At 40.7% G+C, this 18,470-nt stretch overlaps 2 protein-coding genes across 4 annotated transcripts; both read left to right on the top strand.

Moving 5' to 3' along the window:
- Positions 1–1,725: 1,725 nt before the first annotated feature.
- znf143b (zinc finger protein 143b) lies at positions 1,726–10,638 on the top strand. 3 transcript variants are annotated; one of them, XM_026312258.1, is made up of 15 exons: positions 1,726–1,862; positions 3,106–3,221; positions 3,498–3,686; positions 3,845–3,925; positions 4,423–4,619; positions 4,727–4,795; positions 4,897–5,013; positions 5,194–5,269; positions 5,426–5,551; positions 6,276–6,455; positions 6,665–6,892; positions 7,610–7,758; positions 8,381–8,533; positions 9,107–9,235; positions 10,177–10,638. In XM_026312258.1, exons 2-15 carry the CDS (start codon positions 3,116–3,118, stop codon positions 10,258–10,260), a joined length of 1,884 nt encoding a protein of 627 aa, XP_026168043.1. In that variant the 5' UTR covers positions 1,726–1,862; positions 3,106–3,115; the 3' UTR covers positions 10,261–10,638. The 3 variants fall into 3 exon arrangements, with proteins under 3 accessions (XP_026168043.1, XP_026168042.1, XP_026168044.1); XM_026312257.1 differs by having other exon boundaries at positions 1,785–1,862; positions 3,020–3,221; positions 10,177–10,313; XM_026312259.1 differs by having other exon boundaries at positions 1,811–1,862; positions 3,109–3,221; positions 10,177–10,313.
- Positions 10,639–11,593: 955 nt separating this feature from the next.
- Positions 11,594–18,070, top strand: wee1 (WEE1 G2 checkpoint kinase). The gene is made up of 10 exons (XM_026312356.1): positions 11,594–12,542; positions 13,185–13,399; positions 13,938–14,004; positions 14,512–14,684; positions 14,954–15,222; positions 15,540–15,629; positions 15,747–15,832; positions 15,919–16,089; positions 16,413–16,558; positions 16,889–18,070. The coding sequence occupies exons 1-10, from the start codon at positions 12,054–12,056 to the stop codon at positions 17,043–17,045; spliced, it is 1,863 nt and encodes a 620-aa protein (XP_026168141.1). The 5' UTR covers positions 11,594–12,053; the 3' UTR covers positions 17,046–18,070.
- The last annotated feature ends 400 nt before the right edge of the window (positions 18,071–18,470 follow it).

Raw genomic sequence — 18,470 nt, 5'->3', positions numbered from 1 at the left:
ACATGACCAAAAAAAAAATGACCACAACAGCAGGTCTTGAAACTATATTTTGATCGCTTTAAAAGATTGGGAGGACAAAATGATATAATGATTTAGTCGTTCATTAATATTTATACATTTGTTGTTTATTTTTTTATCTCTTGAGTGACATTAACCTATTATGGGTGACAAAGGTGCTACAATATCCATCCATCCACCTATCTGGACTCGCAGTCCAGAACAATAAAAACATAAAAACAACATACATTAAAAAATATAATTACATAAAAAGATACCTATTTACATATTTAACAAAGACACCTATTGTCAGCACTGCTTGGACTGAAAACAACTAAATCATCTGCACACATAAGATGGTTCACTCGTTTGTTACCAATCATACATCCGGTGTTACAAATATTCAATTGCTTGGACAAAAAAAGAACAGGAGACAAAAAACCACCATGAGACAGTCTGGCCCCATTTTACCTTCATTGCCCATAAACCAGAATTCTTACAAAGTACTTGGGCACACCTCTTGCAATCAATTTGTAAAACAGTCTTTTATGACTTTTATGACACTCTTTTATCTATATAGTCTTAGGTCAGAGGCCATTGTAGTATCAGGTTTTTAAGCCCCCAAGGAGATAAAGGCCTATATGCTCTCTCCCTGACTAAACCCTGCTCTCTCCCCTTGTCTCCACCACGGTCCTCCTCTCTGCTTCTTTGTGTTGTCAACCAAATAGCAAACCTAAAATCCACTCATAGACTATATAATCTAATAAGCAGTATGAATGGATCCATATTTATTTATAACATTATTCTAATGGAGTATTAGGTTGATATGAGCAGTGCAGTCAGGTGACAAAAAAACCTTATAACCTTCACTTGTTAAAGAAGAATTGTAATGATTTAAAATACAATTTCATAGCACATACACTAAAATAACAAAGTGCATCAGTTACCTGGCACATGTGCAGCTAATTCAGCTAATGTTGTTTGGCAAAATTCACACCATGGAGCTATAACCACACACTTTCTAATAGTGACCCAATGTTCACAGTCAGAACAGTTAGCATCTGTATTTGCTTTTCAACTTAATCTCAATTTAATCTTCACCATGAAATCTACTGTTATCGTCTTCTTCTTCTAAATTGCTTTAGATCACGAAACAAAATCTGGCATTAATAACAGGACTAATTATTAATAAATATTTTTATTTTTTAGGTGTATTGAGATGAAACTTAGGTGTGTTTGAGGGCCCCTAAAAAGGCTCCACATTTATTTTATCTTGGAAGATGCAGTGAATTTATATTTCAGGTGATGTGTGTTTTGTAGTCAGGTGCCAGCAGGACATTTTATCCCTGGGAGCTTTTCTTCACTGCATTGCCCACATTCCCCTTTTTTTTCCCACACGACCTTGTTTTCAACATGGATGCCCAAAAAAATTCCCCGCATGAGCTGTTTACGCATCAGAATAACCAATCTAACAGTGTCCTCCGGCACACAGCGACTCGGGATGTATAGTCTCGGTTAGCTGCTGTCTTATGGTGAATTTTAAATATTTATTTTCTGCGACAACTCTGCGTTTTTACAGTCAAAACCCCGAGACAATACGAAAACCGACGCGGAATGGCGTCTGCCAGGGGCCCGGGGAGCTGAATAACAACTACGCATGGACTCGAAGCCCGAATGTTGACGTGTCGATTGACCAATAGGAGTGCGACTTGAGGAACGCTTAGCCAATCAGCGCGTCAGGTCTGCGGATAGGCGGGGCAAAGCTGGTTTGGTCATACACGTTCCCGGTGTGCGGACGTCGCGGAGCGTTTCCTGCACTGGTGCATGGTGGTCGAACAGGAGGAATTGTTGGAAATTTCTCGGAGGTTAGTATATAAATTGGTTTTTACCCAGTGTGCATTATTCCCACAGCCATCTCTGGGAGAGGAGGGTGACCGGGCTGCAGAAGGGATTCAAAGACCGACGGGAGAAAACAGTTTTAGCACAAAATAAACTTGACATTCACAGAGTCAGAAAGCTTATGTTATCATTATTTAGCTCATGGGCTTGTTTCCGAACTGTGTCGCTGTTTTCAGGGCTTGTAGCTCCACGGAGACAGCGACCCAGCCCTCCAGCTGTCGAACAGAACCAGCTTAGACCTAATATATACTAACCTCAAGTTGCTGTATTTGCGTTTTCTTGCTAAACCCCGAGAAACAGATGGCTAACACCCGCTAAAAAGTCGTGACAGTTCTGGTTGGCGTAGTTAGCAGCGCTGTTAGCATGGTGGCTAATAAGCTCGCTTCGTTATGACACCGTTATTAGCAGCGACGTGTCGGACCATTCAGAGGTGCTGTCAGTGTGCTAAGAGACCTGTGTTAGTCCTAAAACAGCGTCCCCTCCCTACTAGACATGCTAGATAAACTCTCATTTACTGTGCTAAGTCTCATTTAGCCCGGCTAGCTAACTCGAGGAGCTACGTTCAAATCATCAAGCGCCAAAACACCATGCGAAGCCAAGTCACGTAGAAACTCTCATTTAGCCTAAAAAGTCAAACCTACGAGTATAATGTCAGAAATAAATGCTATATAAGTGCCTGGGTTAGGAACTGACAACCTCCCCACATGCCCGGGGCCACAAAACTTCAGGTCTAGTGTGTCAACTAAACACACTCATTTGTAAATAAGTAGAAAATGTGTCTGGACTTTCATGCACCATGAACGCACTGACTCAAAAAGGGCCTGTAGTGGTGTTTTAATGAGGCCCTGACCTGCAGTGGGTGTCAGTGTTATTAGGTACCCCTTACTAAATTGCATATGATCTAATACAGCAGAATGAAAACTTGCATTTATTGCAGGTCTATTATACTGCCTTAGATTTGGCTGGGTGAACCTAATTAACTGGCATTTGAGTGTGTTTGAGTGTAGAAAAACTACGACATACATAACATGCACCTTGTATGTTACGTTTTAACCACAACAATGGAAATAAATTATATGTTGGGTCCAGCCCATCATCTAACAAGTGTTCTACTATCATTAAGGCAGCACTGCCTGTCATGGCTGGCAAAGTATCTCCGTTCTCTGTTTACTGTGGATACCAGTATGAGTTTAAGATGTGTCTCTGCAGCAGCTGAAGCATGCTCTTGGCCCAGATAAACCGGGACTCCCAGGGAATGGCAGAGTTTCATGATGCAGACGGACAGCCTGTCACGCTCTGTCTGACAGAGGCCGTGACAGTGGCAGGTGAGCTTCCAGACGTACTCACAATACCATTTACTGTAGGTGTTAGACCACAGCACTGCTTGAAATGTATGACAAGCATAATTATTGTTTTATTGTATTTGTTTATGATAGGTGGTAATATTCTACTACTGAGTAAAGATATCTCTTATTGTTTCCAGGCAGAAAAAGAAGCAAATAACCATGCCATATTGATGACTTTGCATCTGTCACACTGACATCTTGTTAATTCTTGAGCCAGTAGTTAGAAGTTTTTTTTGTTGTCAAATCATTTCCCAGATGGTGATCAGATGGAGAACATAGACACAGTGAGCCTGCAGGCTGTTACTCTTGCAGATGGCTCCACTGCATACATCCAACACGACTCTAAAGCTTCCTTTTCAGACGGACAGATCATGGACGGCCAGGTGATTCAGCTGGAGGACGGCTCTGCTGCCTACGTTCAGCATGTATCGATGCCTAAAGCAGGTAAAACACTGATCCCTGCTGGGTCACGATAAGGAAAGTAAATGGTGGGAAAACCAACAGTTTTGGGTGTAAGACTGCAATATATCCATACAGAAAATGTGTCAAAGCAGATATTAACAAGATACTGTTGTATGTAATGCTTTATTTTTCTGTTGCAGGAGGGGACAGTTTACAGCTTGAAGATGGGCAGGCAGTGCAGCTAGAAGATGGAACAACAGCCTACATTCACACACCCAAAGGTAAAAATTGTTCAACACCTAATAACTTGATTATCTCAGGGAATTTTAAGTTAGTTTCACCACTTTAAGTATCTTACAAAATGTCTAATTTCAGTAATTTCATTTCAGGACTACAGTGATAATATGACAGATTTAATTCTGTTGGTTATACTCGCTTGAATCTGCATGTCACTTCTGATAGTGTTGCATCCTCCAGTTTAAATTTGTATTAGGACGTGGGATAATTTGACACAACTTTAAAGGAGAGTAGAGAGATAAGAGAAATACAGTGAAGAACAGGAGAAAAAGAATAAAGTTATAATTTAATGTGTGGTTTACTTATTTTGACTTAGTCCTTTTTCAAATTTCTTTTATGTCTCATTTTATTGCTGAATGGTTTGTATAAAGGTGCAGTAGGTAATCATCTGTCCCCTCAAACAAACACCCACCTCAGGTTTCATACTGGACCCAAGCCTCGGTTCCCCATTCAATTGCTTCTTCTCACTGTTAATGTTTAGATACATATGACCAGAGCGGCCTACAGGAGGTGCAGCTGGAGGACGGCAGCACAGCCTACATCCAGCACACGGTGCACATGCCCCAGTCCAACACAATCCTGGCCATCCAGGCTGATGGCACCATTGCAGACCTGCAGACTGAGGCCACGGCCATCGACCCCGAGACTATTAGTGTGCTTGAACAGTATACCACTAAGGTAGTCAGCCTGAAGTGTCTTTTTCTTCACGTTTCCCTTGGTTGTGAATGTTTAGGATTCTGACAGTATATACTGTAATAGGAAGTGTCCCTTCTCCTCCCTGTCAGGTGGAGAATATAGAAAACCCCCTGGAGTCCTTTGGCAGAGTGGAAGCAGATAATGGTGTCCACATGCGGGTAGAATATCATTTCTAGATTATTTTATTTATTGTGGGTTTTTTTGACATCTTATCCTTCACAGAGGTTCAAGATCAAGTCTAATATAAGGCTCCTTTTAGATTGTATTACAGGGTCAAGACAACAGGCCAGGAAGAGTCCCAAATGTAGGAGAGAAGTCTTTCCGCTGTGAATACGACGGCTGTGGAAAGCTTTACACTACTGCCCACCATCTCAAGGTGTGTGGGTGCTTTGTGGTTTGTGTGTATTTGTATTTTACGTAGCGTTGCTTTGCTCATGCCTACTCAAGCGTGGAGTGATTTAAAGAAAATATTTCCCTTAGAGCTTCTTTCTCTGATGTTGTTACTTGTTGTTGTTTCAGTCTCATGGCTACAGAGTGCTGTTTGTGTTTCCTGCAGGTTCATGAGCGCTCCCACACTGGAGACAAACCATATATTTGTGACTATCCTGGTTGTGGGAAGAAGTTTGCAACAGGTAACAGTGGAGAATTAAAATTTTCTCAGAGAGCCACTATTTTTCGGAAATGAATGTACAATTTGAATATTTTGCTAGAATATATGATTTAGATACCCAGTTGCATTTTGATACGTGGATGTCAGAAACTTTTTTTATGTTTATGGTAATTTTAAGGGTATGGACTGAAGAGTCACTCACGCACACACACGGGGGAGAAGCCATATAGATGTCAAGAGTTGAATTGCTGCAAGTCCTTCAAAACATCTGGAGACCTTCAAAAGCACACAAGGACTCATACAGGTACACTGCCATACCCAGAATCTCCCTCTCCAATCATAATTTTGTTCCAACATACAGTAAGATGTGTATGTTCCTTGCATTGTGTTAAAAGTTGGCCATACATTTTAACTGTGGTTTGTTACTGCTAAGAGCTAAGTTATAACTGTTAGACCTCCAGGTTGTTTGTTTAATACTGAAAAGGCTGTGTGGAGCTAAAGTTCTTTTACTTTGGTTAAAATTAACAAGCCAAATTCATGCACCCCGTGATTTTTGAAAAAGGCCAGATTGTGATGCAGTGCCAGGATTGGCTGAACAAATTACAAGGTTTTGTTGGCTGTATGTGTCGAGCTGAATTTTCCCTTAGAGCTTTTAAAGTGCTTGAGGAGTTTTTGGGCACATGGTTATCATGAGAATGACACTGAAATCCTGTTTATTTCTGAAATACATGCCTATTGGGGATTAAGCAGTTAAAGGGACACAATGAGTTTTAGATACCAGCATATGCCCTATGTGTTTGTCACCATGACCTAAAAACAGAACAAAGAAAGTCTTTTTATCAGGTTTTTTTTTGTTTGTTTGTTTTTTTTTGTTTGGATTGAAATTCTCTCTTTTATTTATCACTGAACAGTATCATTAGCTCCAAGAGATTAAAAAATATGGAGATTTAGGACAGGGTTTTGATGAGTAACCCTTGAAAGTCTGACTTTTCTCCTCTTTCCTCTGCATCCTACTTCTTGTCTTTCAGGAGAGAAGCCTTTTAAATGTCCAGTTGAAGGCTGTGGCAGGTCATTTACCACGTCCAATATCCGTAAAGTTCACATTCGAACACATACGGGTGAACGGCCCTACTACTGCTCTGAGCCAAGCTGTGGACGGTCCTTTGCTAGTGCCACCAACTATAAGAACCATATGAGGATTCACACCGGTGAGTGCTGGGCCCTGGTGTTACTTGAAAATGAGTCAGCAACCTGTGGATTAGTGTCCTGCTCACACTCTCCAGCTGAGCACCTGCACCAAGCTTTGTAGTGAAGCATGTAGCAATTCAACACTGCAATAGATAGGAGTTTTCACAACATCTTACAACAGCAATAAATAAACAAAACTGACTGTGTAACTGATTTTGTACTTCTCCAGGAGAGAAACCATATGTGTGTACAGTGCCTGGCTGTGAAAAGCGCTTCACAGAATACTCCAGCCTTTACAAACACCATGTTGTTCATACACCTTGCAAACCTTACAATTGCAACCACTGCGGGAAAACCTACAAGCAGATCTCCACGCTCGCCATGCACAAACGCACAGCGCACAACGACACAGAACCCATTGAAGAGGAGCAGGAGGCCTACTTTGAACCCCCAGCAGGTCAGTAAGATAAGATAAGAGAACCTTTATTTGTCCCACAATGGGGAAATTGTATTGTTGGAACAGCAAAGTACAAGTACACAACAGAGTGCCAAAAGTAGCAAAGATGTAAGATAAATAAACTATAAGTAAAGTGAAGATGAGGTAAGTGAGATCAAATTCTGAATATCCAGCTGCAACAGTAATTAATCATCAGAAAATTAGTCAGAAGCAGCTTTTATAGATAATTGTGTTTTTGGTCATTTTTCAAGCAAAATTGCCAAACTCCTCTTATTGTAACTTCTGTGCCAGAAATTCATCGTCAGTGTTGATTGAGTCAGTGTTAGAATTAACAAAAAATTAAGTAGCAACAAATGTGTAACCCACAAAAAACATAACTGTGCCAACTTGGCCTTTTTTTATTATTATTATATATATTTTTAATAAAAAATAAGCTGCAGTCCTGCTTGAAAGGTACTCTCCTTGGAATGTGTGTGATCACCACAAGTTATGGGATACCACAAAGAAACACTAGGATATAAATAAATGTGAAGAATGGAAGGTGTAAATATCCCACCAAGAACAGTTATTGTTTGTGTGAAACAATCTGAAAACAGACTAAAAGCAAGATTGGATAAGACGTGCAGAACATAAACTTGTGCACAGAACTAAAACAAGTGAAATATAAAATTGCATATGAATAATTCTGAGTGGCATTACCTTCCCTTCTCGACCCAGATGCCATTGATGACCCTAACGTGAGCTACACAGCAACAGTGGTTGAGGCAGATGACTCAGGCTCAGAGCAGGTTCCTGTGGAGAGCTCAGACATGGCTGGTCAGCAGCACGTTGCCTTGGTAACGCAGGAGGATGGAACACAACAGCAGGTAACATCACCCATAGTAAAAACATTACAAGAAGCCAACTTTGGGCTTGCATATTTGGGTCTTTGAACTCTCCTGAAAAGAGGCATAAATGGTTCGCCTAGTTTTTAGACTGGATCAGCAGCCTTCGTGCTGATACACCATTACACGTAAACTGTACCATATTGTAATGTGACAAAATAACACCTTTTCAGGATAAATAATTGACGTGAAAAGATATTCCTATGATCCAGTTTGTAAAGTGCTATTCTTCACAAACTGGAGCCATTTAAACCTTTTGTCCACAGTCAACATCTTTAACACAACACAGGGTGTGAAAAATGAAGCTCAAATCAGAAGACATGCTAAATGAGAAGAGAGTGAAGCTGTTTAATGCTGTTTAATGAAAATTTTTTTGTGATATTTTAGTCGGCCGTAAAATGTCATCCGGGCTACAAGCCTTCTGTTATTGCTCTGTCATCGTCTCGTTATACTGTTTTTCTAACACGGTAGTTTCTTGTGCATTGAGTACATTTTGGTGCCGATATAAGAAAGTTATTATGACGCTAATACTAAGGACACATTGTGCCAGAATGATTTCCTGTGAAACTAAACACTCTTTAATCTGCATTGTGCCTCACATCAGGTCAGTATCTCTGAAGCAGACTTACAAGCTATGGGTGGCACAATCACCATGGTAACCCAAGAAGGCACAACCATAACCATCCCAGCCCATGAACTAGCAACTCAAGGTGCTCACTCGGTTACCATGGTAACAACAGACGGCACAGATGAACAGGTAAACCATTGTCCAGGTTTTCTCCCAAGAGCCTATAGAAATGCAGTTATTTCTCGTGGGCTTCCATGTGATAATTTGTTAATCTAGAACTTCACTAACTGAGCTGAGTATTATTAGATTTAAAAAAAAAAACAAACATAACAGACGCAAGGTGGGTTGCAAGGAAAAATATGTAAGGAGAAGACTCATGGAAACATATTAATAAAGAAATGTTCACATAAAAAGAAGAGCACACAGTCAACACCAACAGCAAACACTGTTTTTTTTTTTTTAAATTAAAACCTAAATAATCCAGGTTACAAATAGAATGTCTTTAAAAAGCCATATCGGATCAAATATTTGGGGGAAAATGGAAATTAAGCAAGTATTTCTCACAAATAAACTGTCGTGTTCTTAGAAATGATGATAGACAAGTAAAATGAGATTCTCTGTAAAAGACATACCGGTAATAGTCAACTTCTCTATGGAAGACCAGAACAATATCCATGTCAAATAAGTGCTGAAAAGTGAGGAATGATTTTAAAAAAAAAAAAAAGGCAATTGTGATATAACCAATGTCTCTGTCTCCCTCAGGTGGCCATCATGACACCCGATATGGCCTCGTTCCAAACTGTGGAGGAGGCAGGATACAGCCAAGAACAGGATGATCTTCATCCTGTGACACTACTGGCCACCTCCAATGGCACACACATTGCTGTCCAGGTTGGTAGACCAACACCATTCATGTGAATTAACTTGTGTTCTGCTCTGTGAATTTGTTCAATTCACATTATAAAGAAAACTGGAGACATTTGCTATTTTATGTTGTTGAAATACAGAAAATCTCCACAATGAAGTGCAATTAGATGCAAGTTCAGCATTAAATTTAAAGAAAGATTGTATTGATCTTGCAGAGCCTCTTGAATTACTGTCGGGTTTTTTTTGTGTGTGTTTTTGCTGAGAATTACACACTCTGCTTTGTTGCTTAAGTGATACTGACATGAGTTTCTGGGTGGGAATACCTTAAGTAATCCCACCCTGTTGAGCTGCTTGCTCAAACACTTAACTAAATAGCACAGGAAGGTGGGGTTCGGCTCAGGGGGTGTAGGTGTGTTGCTGCCCTCCTGCCAGTGGATTTTATTAGGTATGAAACTGGACTGAAACTTGACCAGAGAATGTGTGAGTTCACATGTAATCCAAATTTATGATGAATACTGCAACTCTTTCTGCAGAAAAAGCCAGTGCTACAATAATAAATTACATTTTTTGTTATTGGCTTGACACCAGTATTGTTGTTTATCAAATGCAGAAGCAAATTAATAGGATTTGACATGCTTTAGCTATTTTCTATTACTTTCACCCTTATTTAAAAATCCTAAAATCCTGGAGGGGCTACCATCACTTTAAAGTTGCAGGACCTTTTCATTATTCTGAGAAACACGGTTTTCATTTACCCCATTCTACTCTTTGTGTTATGTTACAAAGCAAACACTGTTTTCCACTGTTCCCACCTTGTGACAATCATTCAGAAGCTTTTAACAGTCAGTCAGCAGTGTCCTGGTACGTAGATTAAATCAGTACTACTGGTCGATTAACGGTGGTTATCAGGACATTATCGGCATCAGTGCTTGTATAATGCAAATTGTTTTCCTTTTTCTCTGTAGCTCAGTGACCAGCCTTCTTTAGAGGAAGCTATCAGAATAGCATCAAGAATACAACAAGGAGAGTCGCCGGGACTGGATGATTGACGGACTCATTATGGACTACGTTATAGAACGAAAACCATCTCAATTGGACTATATCAGAGAGAAATCACAAGTCTTCCTTAATGAGTTTTTTTTTTTTTTCCCCACAAAGGAGCTTGGCTTTTACGTGTACATAAAATTTTGATAACTGGAGTTCCGCTATGCTATATTGTCCCTTAACCAAAAAGATGGGAGAGGGGTAAAATGCTTTCTAATGTTTATGGTGCACAGTGCAGTGTACAGCTAATGCTATTTCTAATTAAAAAAGAATGTGCACTTGATTTTAAACTGAGCCCTGTTTAACTTTGTTCACCTCACTTCTCTGGGTAAAATGACCTGATCCTAAGAACACAAAGAAAAAATAAATGTGAGATATATTGAGTTCTGTTAATGGTTACATTATACAAAATGTCATGCTTTGAAATTATTTTAATAGTATTAAAGTATGCAAATTCTGTAGCACTACTTAAGATGACAAACAATAGCAACATACAGAAACTTGAAGCCTGTACAGAATTTGAGCACTGGGAAAACACAACTTTAGAAACTTAAAGCTCTAGCTGGTGATGTGGTATATTCAGTTTTAAGTTTTCACCTTGAGTTTTAAAGTGTTTATTTTTTTAAAACCACCTTTAAACCTAAGAATTAGTTTAAATTAAGTGCATTTATGAGAAAATCTATATTTATTTCACTGCTTTTACATTTTATGCAATGGACATTTAAAAAAAAAAAAAAAAAAAAAAAACGATTATCTGCAGATTTACAGTACTTCAATGATGGAATAAGTTTATCTTTAGGTCTATTTGGTGACACAAAGTTAAACACAACTTTGCAGTAAATGCACTGATACAATTCAGGTCTTACAATAGAAGCACGGATGACCAGTGCTATCCCATATAGGGGTAGTGGTATAATTCTGATTAACTAATGATTAATCACGCTATGTAGACAGAAGATTAATGGGGTTAACACTTCAGGGGCCCCTGCTTTGCATGGTTTGTAATCTAGGTTTTTGTTATGAGATGGAGAGGGGGTTTCTTACCATAAAATAGGTTCAAGTACGTTTGCCTTTTGTAAACTGAACAAATCGATGTTTACACTCGGGTTTGACCTGGCTGTTTAATGCGTCGCAGCTTCTTTGATCGCGCCTTGTAAATAAAGGCCGCATTGTCTCAGTTGATGCGATTGTGTGACTCCAGTGTTCGCGCCGGATTGTTGCTCTGCCAGCGGTGACGTCACGCCCACCGAAACCTCTCTGGGAACGCCCATCTTTCAAAAAATTCGAGGTGCGCTCCGATTGGCTGTCCGGAGCCGCGTGACCAACGGTCGCGGGAAGTCTTTTGCCACGCGCGTGATAGGAAGAGGCTAGTTCTTGACTCATTCAAACTTTTTTATGTAAACATTGGTTTGGTTTTATCGCGAAGAGACGCGTTTCTGTGTCGGCGAGACGTCGAGAGGGCACTGACGGACACCGATACTCGACTGGACCGGCTAGTATTTGCGTTTGTTGTTAGTTTAACATCGACCTCGGTGGTTGTTCTTTGCGGTGAATACCAGCTAACTCCGGGGCCATTTCTCCGCGTTGGATGGGCGTGTAGTGTTAGCGAGCAAGTTAACTTTTTCTAAGATGTTAACGGAGCTTTAGGCGCTTCACGATAGTTTCTGGACGCTTTTTGAATCAGTATTTTTTACTTCAATACAGATAAAAGTTGAGTTGCTTTGGGCTTTTTGTGAGAAACGCCACGGCAGCAGTAGTGGAGAGCCAACCGCGTGAAGTCAGGCTTTAAACCCCGAAAATGTCGAGCTACAGTCGCCATCGACACGGATCCCCCTCCCCGAAAACTCGACCAATTCGTCAGAAATTGCAGTTTACATGTAGCGACACAGAGGATGATCTCATTGAGGACGTTAACAACAGCACCGGAGGAGAGTCTGGGTTCACGGAGATGGATTCCCCCATGCCAGTGCGACGGGACAACGCCGAGAAACGGCTGGACGGGAACAGCAGCCCCCTGAACCAGTCCGGCGCGGACGACGACGTGGAGCTGTGGGACGAGGAGGACTTTGGTTCCCCTTCTCACCTGCAGACCCGGAGCGGTGATCTTTTTGCCATCTCCTCACCCTCACCGAGGAAAAGTCCTCGGCTGTACAGGGGGTCACCGGAGCGATCTTACGTCCAGGACGACGGAGAAGGATCGAGCTCCCCGATCCCAGACTGTCCAGATACACCTCCGCACAAAACCTTCAGAAAGCTGCGACTTTTTGACACACCGCACACACCGAAGGTTAGTATCTGTAGCTACACAACCTAAAACAAATGTTTTAAACTACACAGACCAGGAGCTGGGTTTATTTGCGTGTATAGGTTACTTGCAAGGACCAAAGGTCACATAAGGAGACTTGGGTCTTAGACTTGTGTGATCTTGCAAAAACACCTAAAGAATTTTCCAGGTGTTTCTTAAGTTACTTGAAGACGTGTACACCCTTGAAACACTGTTGGTGAAAACTATTTTAGTTTTGGATCGAAAACCAACGAAAGTGAACAACACTAAGCTTATACAAACAAAGCGTCTATTTTTAATATGTGTTTAAAATGCTGGGCAGGGACTTTCACACTTACAGTTGAGGACCCAGTGACCCACTTAATGTACAACTGTACCTATTACATAATTTTCCTATTGCAGTGAGCCAGCCAGGTGATTTGTGCACTGGGAGGGAGGGGGAGGGGGGGGTTGTGTCTGGGCATGTTTTTATTAGTAGTTACTGCAAATCCCAATATTAAGGCTAGATCTTCAGAACTATAACTTGACTTGATTGTTCATTTGGCTTATTTATAATCACACTGTAAATAACAACTGAGGTCCCACCCCCCACCCCATCCCTGCTGCTCCCAAGAACTAACAAAGCATTAAATCTGTCTTTTTCAGAGTTTGTTGTCCAGGGCCAGAGGCTCCAACCTGGGATCCTCCAGCAGGAGAGTTGCCCTGTTCAAGAATGTGGACACTTCAGGAAAGTCCATTACAGACAGCAGCAGGAGACAGCAGACCCCGCTGGTCAACTTTAACCCTTTCACCCCAGACTCCCTCCTCATCCAGTCTGCCACACAGCAGAGAAACAACAGGAAGAGGGCACACTGGAATGAGTATGTTGCTTAGATGTTTTCAAAAATTGACCATTATTGTTGTTCTTAGCAAGTTATCAATCCTAAAAGTCTCATGCCTCTAGTTACTGTACATGGAAATATCTTCAGACAAGTACTTTTCCAAAGTGTGTGAGAGTTCACATGCTACAACCAGTATTTTGGTACATAATTACCACTCCTGTCGGTTGGTGCATACACAACCAGTCAAAAGTTTGGACACATATTACTATTGAATTGAATGAGAAAGTGTGTCTCCAAACTTTTGACTGGTGTTGTAAATACTTAGTCATGTAAAAACTGCTGATCACACACTGTAGAGCCCAAGTTAGACACTTTCAGCTTTTATCTTGTACACAGATCAAAGCCATTGTTATAATAACCGGATACGTTAAAGCCGTTGGCTAAGGACAGGGGGTTTGGCTGCAAACCAAGACCTCATGGTTACTGGTTGAGCTTTTCCATGTGCTTGTGAAGCCCCCTGCGCTGCCCCCTGGTGTACAGAATGCTAACAAACATGTTCTATTGTCTGACTTTTCAGCTCTTGTGGAGAAGACATGGAGGCAAGTGACGGTGAAGGAGAAGAGGAGGTCCTCCCACCTTCCAAGGTAATTAAATGTTCATGATTTGCATTAATTGCATATAGCAATAGTCATACATTTGCCGTTATGAATATGATTGTTTATTTTTCTTCATTAGGCATGTTACATTTTGCAGAAAACATATCTCAAACCAATAATTTTTACATTATTGATTTGTTGTTTGTATTAATTCTGCATTTGATAACAGAAGTTAGAAAGCCAAGGTGCTTGCATTTAGTAAACACAGACAATGAGACTCCACAGAGAGCCGGTAGACATATTGGGCAGTAATAGTTTTAGTTTTAACCATACCATCTAGAAGGAAACTCACTTTTTTTTTTTTTTTGACCCACTTCATATCTTAATTGACCTAAACCATTATGTTGTGGGAACGTTTTGGTTTTACTGATCCTTCTTGTCTGCTGTTAAGCCAGTGGAAAAACCAGCTCTATGATGTGACAGTCCTGGTAGAAAATCAGAGAAGAAAAATCAAAATGTTTATAATAAACTAATGGAAAATTCTTCTGCCCACAGAGACTCACCATGATGGAAAGTAACATGATGTCTCGGTACACCTCAGAGTTTCTTGAGCTGGAGAAAATTGGCTGCGGGGAGTTTGGTGCTGTGTTCAAGTGTGTGAAAAGAATTGATGGCTGCATTTATGCCATCAAGCGTTCAAAGAAACCTTTGGCGGGATCAGTAGATGAGTAAGTTTTTAATGTATTTTAATTTGCTCTTGAAAAGGTTATCTCTCTATTTGTTATTTTTTTCTTATTTGCATTTAGTAAAAATATTATGATTTGATATTTTTGAGCCATTGCTACTTTGGTTTCCAGTATGTTTAAAAACAATATGGATGAATGGTCTAAAGTTGGTACAGTTTGGTTCAGCACCTACTTAAGTGCTTTAAACTTTGCAGCTACGTGTTTCCTCGCCTAAACAGACAGACAACCTAATAAAAGTGCTTCTTCCACAGGCAAAACGCTTTGCGGGAGGTGTATGCCCACGCCGTGCTGGGCCAGCATCCTCACGTGGTGCGGTACTACTCAGCCTGGGCTGAGGACGACCACATGCTCATCCAGAACGAGTATTGCAATGGTGGCACTCTATCAGACGTCATTACAGAGAACTACAGGCGGCTCCAATATCTGACAGAGCTGGAGCTGAAAGATCTGCTGCTCCAAGTCACACGAGGACTGAAGTACATCCACTCTACTTCTCTGGTGCACATGGACATCAAGCCCAGTGAGTCCTTAAAGATGTTAAAATTATTGAACATAGATCTGTGTCAGACTGAACAAGATCCATTAAAATGAATTCTGAATTTGTATATATTTATTTTTTAATCCAACGTGAGTTAGCTAGCTCTCTGTGGGGTTTTAATTTCTTAAAGCATACAGACCTTTAAAGGCACTAAGTATTAAAATTAATTTACAAATATCTATATATTTTTTTCATATTATATAATGCCTAAGTTTAAGTTTTTAAGCTTTTAAGAAATAGGTAGGAAATATGAATGTATCCTGTTCAGAAACTAATAGCATATATAATGTTTTTCCAAGGCAACATCTTTATTTCCCGGAAATCTGTAGCGAGCTGTGATGAGTGTGATGACGACGACAGTCTGACCACCAGTGTTGTCTACAAAATCGGTAAGATGCTTCTGGATTTTTTTTAAAAAACATTTATTCATTTTATTTTACTGACGTATTAAATGAAAGATTGTTCTCCCCCCATCTAAATCTGAGCTGTATTTTCTCTCTCCTCAGGTGATCTCGGTCATGTAACAAGAGTGAACAATCCCCAGGTTGAAGAGGGGGACAGCAGGTACCTGGCCAATGAAGTTTTACAAGAGGTTTGTAAACTTGCTCGATCTGCTTGTACTTTGGCACCAGTACAGCTTCACACGAGATCCTTAACTCCTCCTTGTTTTCTCTTCAGGACTACAGTAACCTGACCAGGGCGGACATCTTTGCTCTGGCTCTGACTGTTGTCAGTGCATCAGGAGCGGAGCCTCTTCCCACCAATGGGGAGAAATGGCATGAGATCCGACAGGGAAAACTCCCCGCCATCCCTCAAGTGCTTTCTCCAGAGTTCCTCACTCTCCTCAAGGTAACATTTAGCAATAGTAATATCTTGGTGTTTGTTTAAAGTGTGGGTTTTAACCTGAAGTAAAGGTTTTCTTCTTCATTTTGTTCTCTCCTGTCTGTGTTTAGTCTAATTGTTTTCTTATCAGATTGCATTAAGGTCCTGTACCATTTTCTGACATTTAATTGACTCATTAATCCATAAAATGAGCAGTACCAGCCTTCAACTTTATTCTCTGTGATAACTTGCATTGACTTGTAAATGCCCTGCATTTATTTTTGCTGGGTGATGACTTAGTACTTTCTCGTTTTTCATGATGCAACTTTTTTTCCCCCGTTGTATTTCAGCTGATGATCCACCCTGACCCGACTAGACGACCATCAGCCTCTGAACTCATCAAACACCCAGTGCTCCTCACTACAGCCAGAATGAGTGCAGACCAGCTCCGAGTTGAGCTCAACGCTGAGAAGTTCAAGAATGCCCTGCTTCAGAAGTGAGTACACTTCGTCATTGTAAAACTGTTGATTCAGTCATTAGTGGGTTAGGACGGCCTGCAGGAGGATAATTATGATTTGATCGGGCAAAGTGTCTCATTTGAATATCAGAATATGATTTATTGCCAAGACTGTGTGTGCTTGTCACGGCAATGTTTTACAATATTAAAGTTAAATACATGTAGAAAGAAAAGGGTCAGATGTAGAAGAGATTCCAGATGAACCTGACAAAATTCTTAGTCCAGAAAAACAGTTAGCCCTAATCCAAAGACGCTGAGTGAGTATGGAGGTGTCAGTGGTGGTGAACTGTAATTTTTCCTTTTCCTCAGGGAGCTGAAGAAGGCCCAGCAGGCCAGAGCTGCAGCAGAGGAGAAAGTTTTGTCCACTGACAGGATTCTGACCCGCTCCACAGTCCAGTCCAATCCCAGAACCTCCAGACTCATCGGAAAGAAGATGAATCGGTCGGTCAGCCTCACCATCTACTGAGACTCAAATCCACCCTGACAGGGGGTTAAACACAGAGGCTCATGGACCTTTCACTCAGACCTGTTCAGTTGACTGGTCTGCTGTTTTTCTTTTGAGAACCCTGTCAGTAGTGGTGTCGGGCACTTCAGCCCAGTTAAAGCTGTAGAACATTGAACTCATCTCCATAGACATTGCCAACATAGTTCAGCCTCTTTTCCAAGAGACTTTGGGAAAAAGCTCATTCCTCAAAGGTAGTTACTGTACCTTTTACACTTGGTCAATCCTTAAGTTTGTACAGACGTCAGGCTCTCTCTCTTTCTGTCCTTGCACTTCCCTCGACAAAGCCGAAGCCTGTTGGCAGCAGATCGAAGCCGCAGTGAAGCTCTCTTAGTGTGAATGTACTTGCTGTCGCCATGTGCACCTTACTGCCTGTCAAATGCCTGATGCTGGGTACCAGAGGGTCTGAGAACTGACGATTTCTGCGTTTGTAATGGAGCACTTTGGAGGCAACGCATGGAACTTGCCACATTTTTTTTTTTTTTTTTAAGTAAAGAAAACCTCGCTGCTATTGATGTTTTGTGTTTATCAGGGTTTGGCCAGTTTCAGGTCGGATCGTTCGAGAGTTATTGGCTCTTATTTTCATGTAGCAGGTGCTCCCCTCTGAATCTCCCACCTGATGTCTGTTCCGTTCGGATGGAAAATGGATCATGACGTTTAAGGAGATTCATCCAGTTTGTTTTGAAGAACCAAAACCAGTGAGCTAAGTCGTTGTCTGAGAGGTTAGAACTGATCCATGTTGTTTGATTTTCCCTGTTGACTGGTGCTGCCAACCCTGCCCGTAGCATTAGAACAATCATTCTTTGGATACTCATGTTTCTTTTTTTTCGTTTGTTTTTTTTAGATTTTTCTCTATCATCTCAAGGCTCATCCTTAATTACTCTTTAGAAAAACATTCCCATGTTTTTGTTCATGTCCTGTAACACAAAAATGTACCATGTACATATGTTTTATTAAATTCCCACTGTCGACATAGTTCTGTTAAGTGATGCATTGGCTTGTTTTGATTTACTGCTCATCTGTCAGATTACAGTTGGAAGAGTTTCAGGTATGTGCACACTGTCCCACAGCTATGAGGATTCCTCTTATGCTGGTTTCTTCAGTTTTAGCTAAAGGCGCTTGATAAAGTTGAGTCCACTGCCCATAAAAGTACAAACATAGACCTCAGATAAATCTAATGTGTATAATACAACAAACTCAGAAGAAATGACTAGTTGACTATTCAATCTGATGATTTACACAGAATTATTAATAGACAATACCATAAAATCTCATTGCATGTAGTTAAAAAAGTGAACTCAACATTTCTCGGTTTTTGACTTCAATCTGCTTAAATCTGATCGTGCTAATGTGACTTTCAGGATACTGACGTCAAATCCCTCCTGATGT

Source organism: Mastacembelus armatus, chromosome 6, assembly GCF_900324485.2.
Source record: "Mastacembelus armatus chromosome 6, fMasArm1.2, whole genome shotgun sequence".
In the NCBI taxonomy this organism is placed as follows: domain Eukaryota; kingdom Metazoa; phylum Chordata; class Actinopteri; order Synbranchiformes; family Mastacembelidae; genus Mastacembelus; species Mastacembelus armatus.
Note: the sequence above shows the minus strand (reverse complement) of the source record. Positions and strands in the feature narration are given on the sequence as shown.

What these genes read in the sequence shown, in the direction of transcription:
- znf143b (XM_026312258.1), top strand. Translation starts at nt 3,116, where the DNA reads ATGCTCTTGGCCCAGATAAACCGGGACTCCCAGGGAATGGCAGAGTTT. An exon ending in TGTATCGATGCCTAAAGCAG is followed by an intron (nt 3,687 to 3,844) that starts GTAAAACACTGA and finishes TTTCTGTTGCAG; the next exon opens with GAGGGGACAGTTTACAGCTT. An exon ending in AGGATGGAACACAACAGCAG is followed by an intron (nt 7,759 to 8,380) that starts GTAACATCACCC and finishes GCCTCACATCAG; the next exon opens with GTCAGTATCTCTGAAGCAGA.
- wee1 (XM_026312356.1), top strand. Translation starts at nt 12,054, where the DNA reads ATGTCGAGCTACAGTCGCCATCGACACGGATCCCCCTCCCCGAAAACT. An exon ending in ACACACCGCACACACCGAAG is followed by an intron (nt 12,543 to 13,184) that starts GTTAGTATCTGT and finishes TGTCTTTTTCAG; the next exon opens with AGTTTGTTGTCCAGGGCCAG. An exon ending in GCACATGGACATCAAGCCCA is followed by an intron (nt 15,223 to 15,539) that starts GTGAGTCCTTAA and finishes TGTTTTTCCAAG; the next exon opens with GCAACATCTTTATTTCCCGG.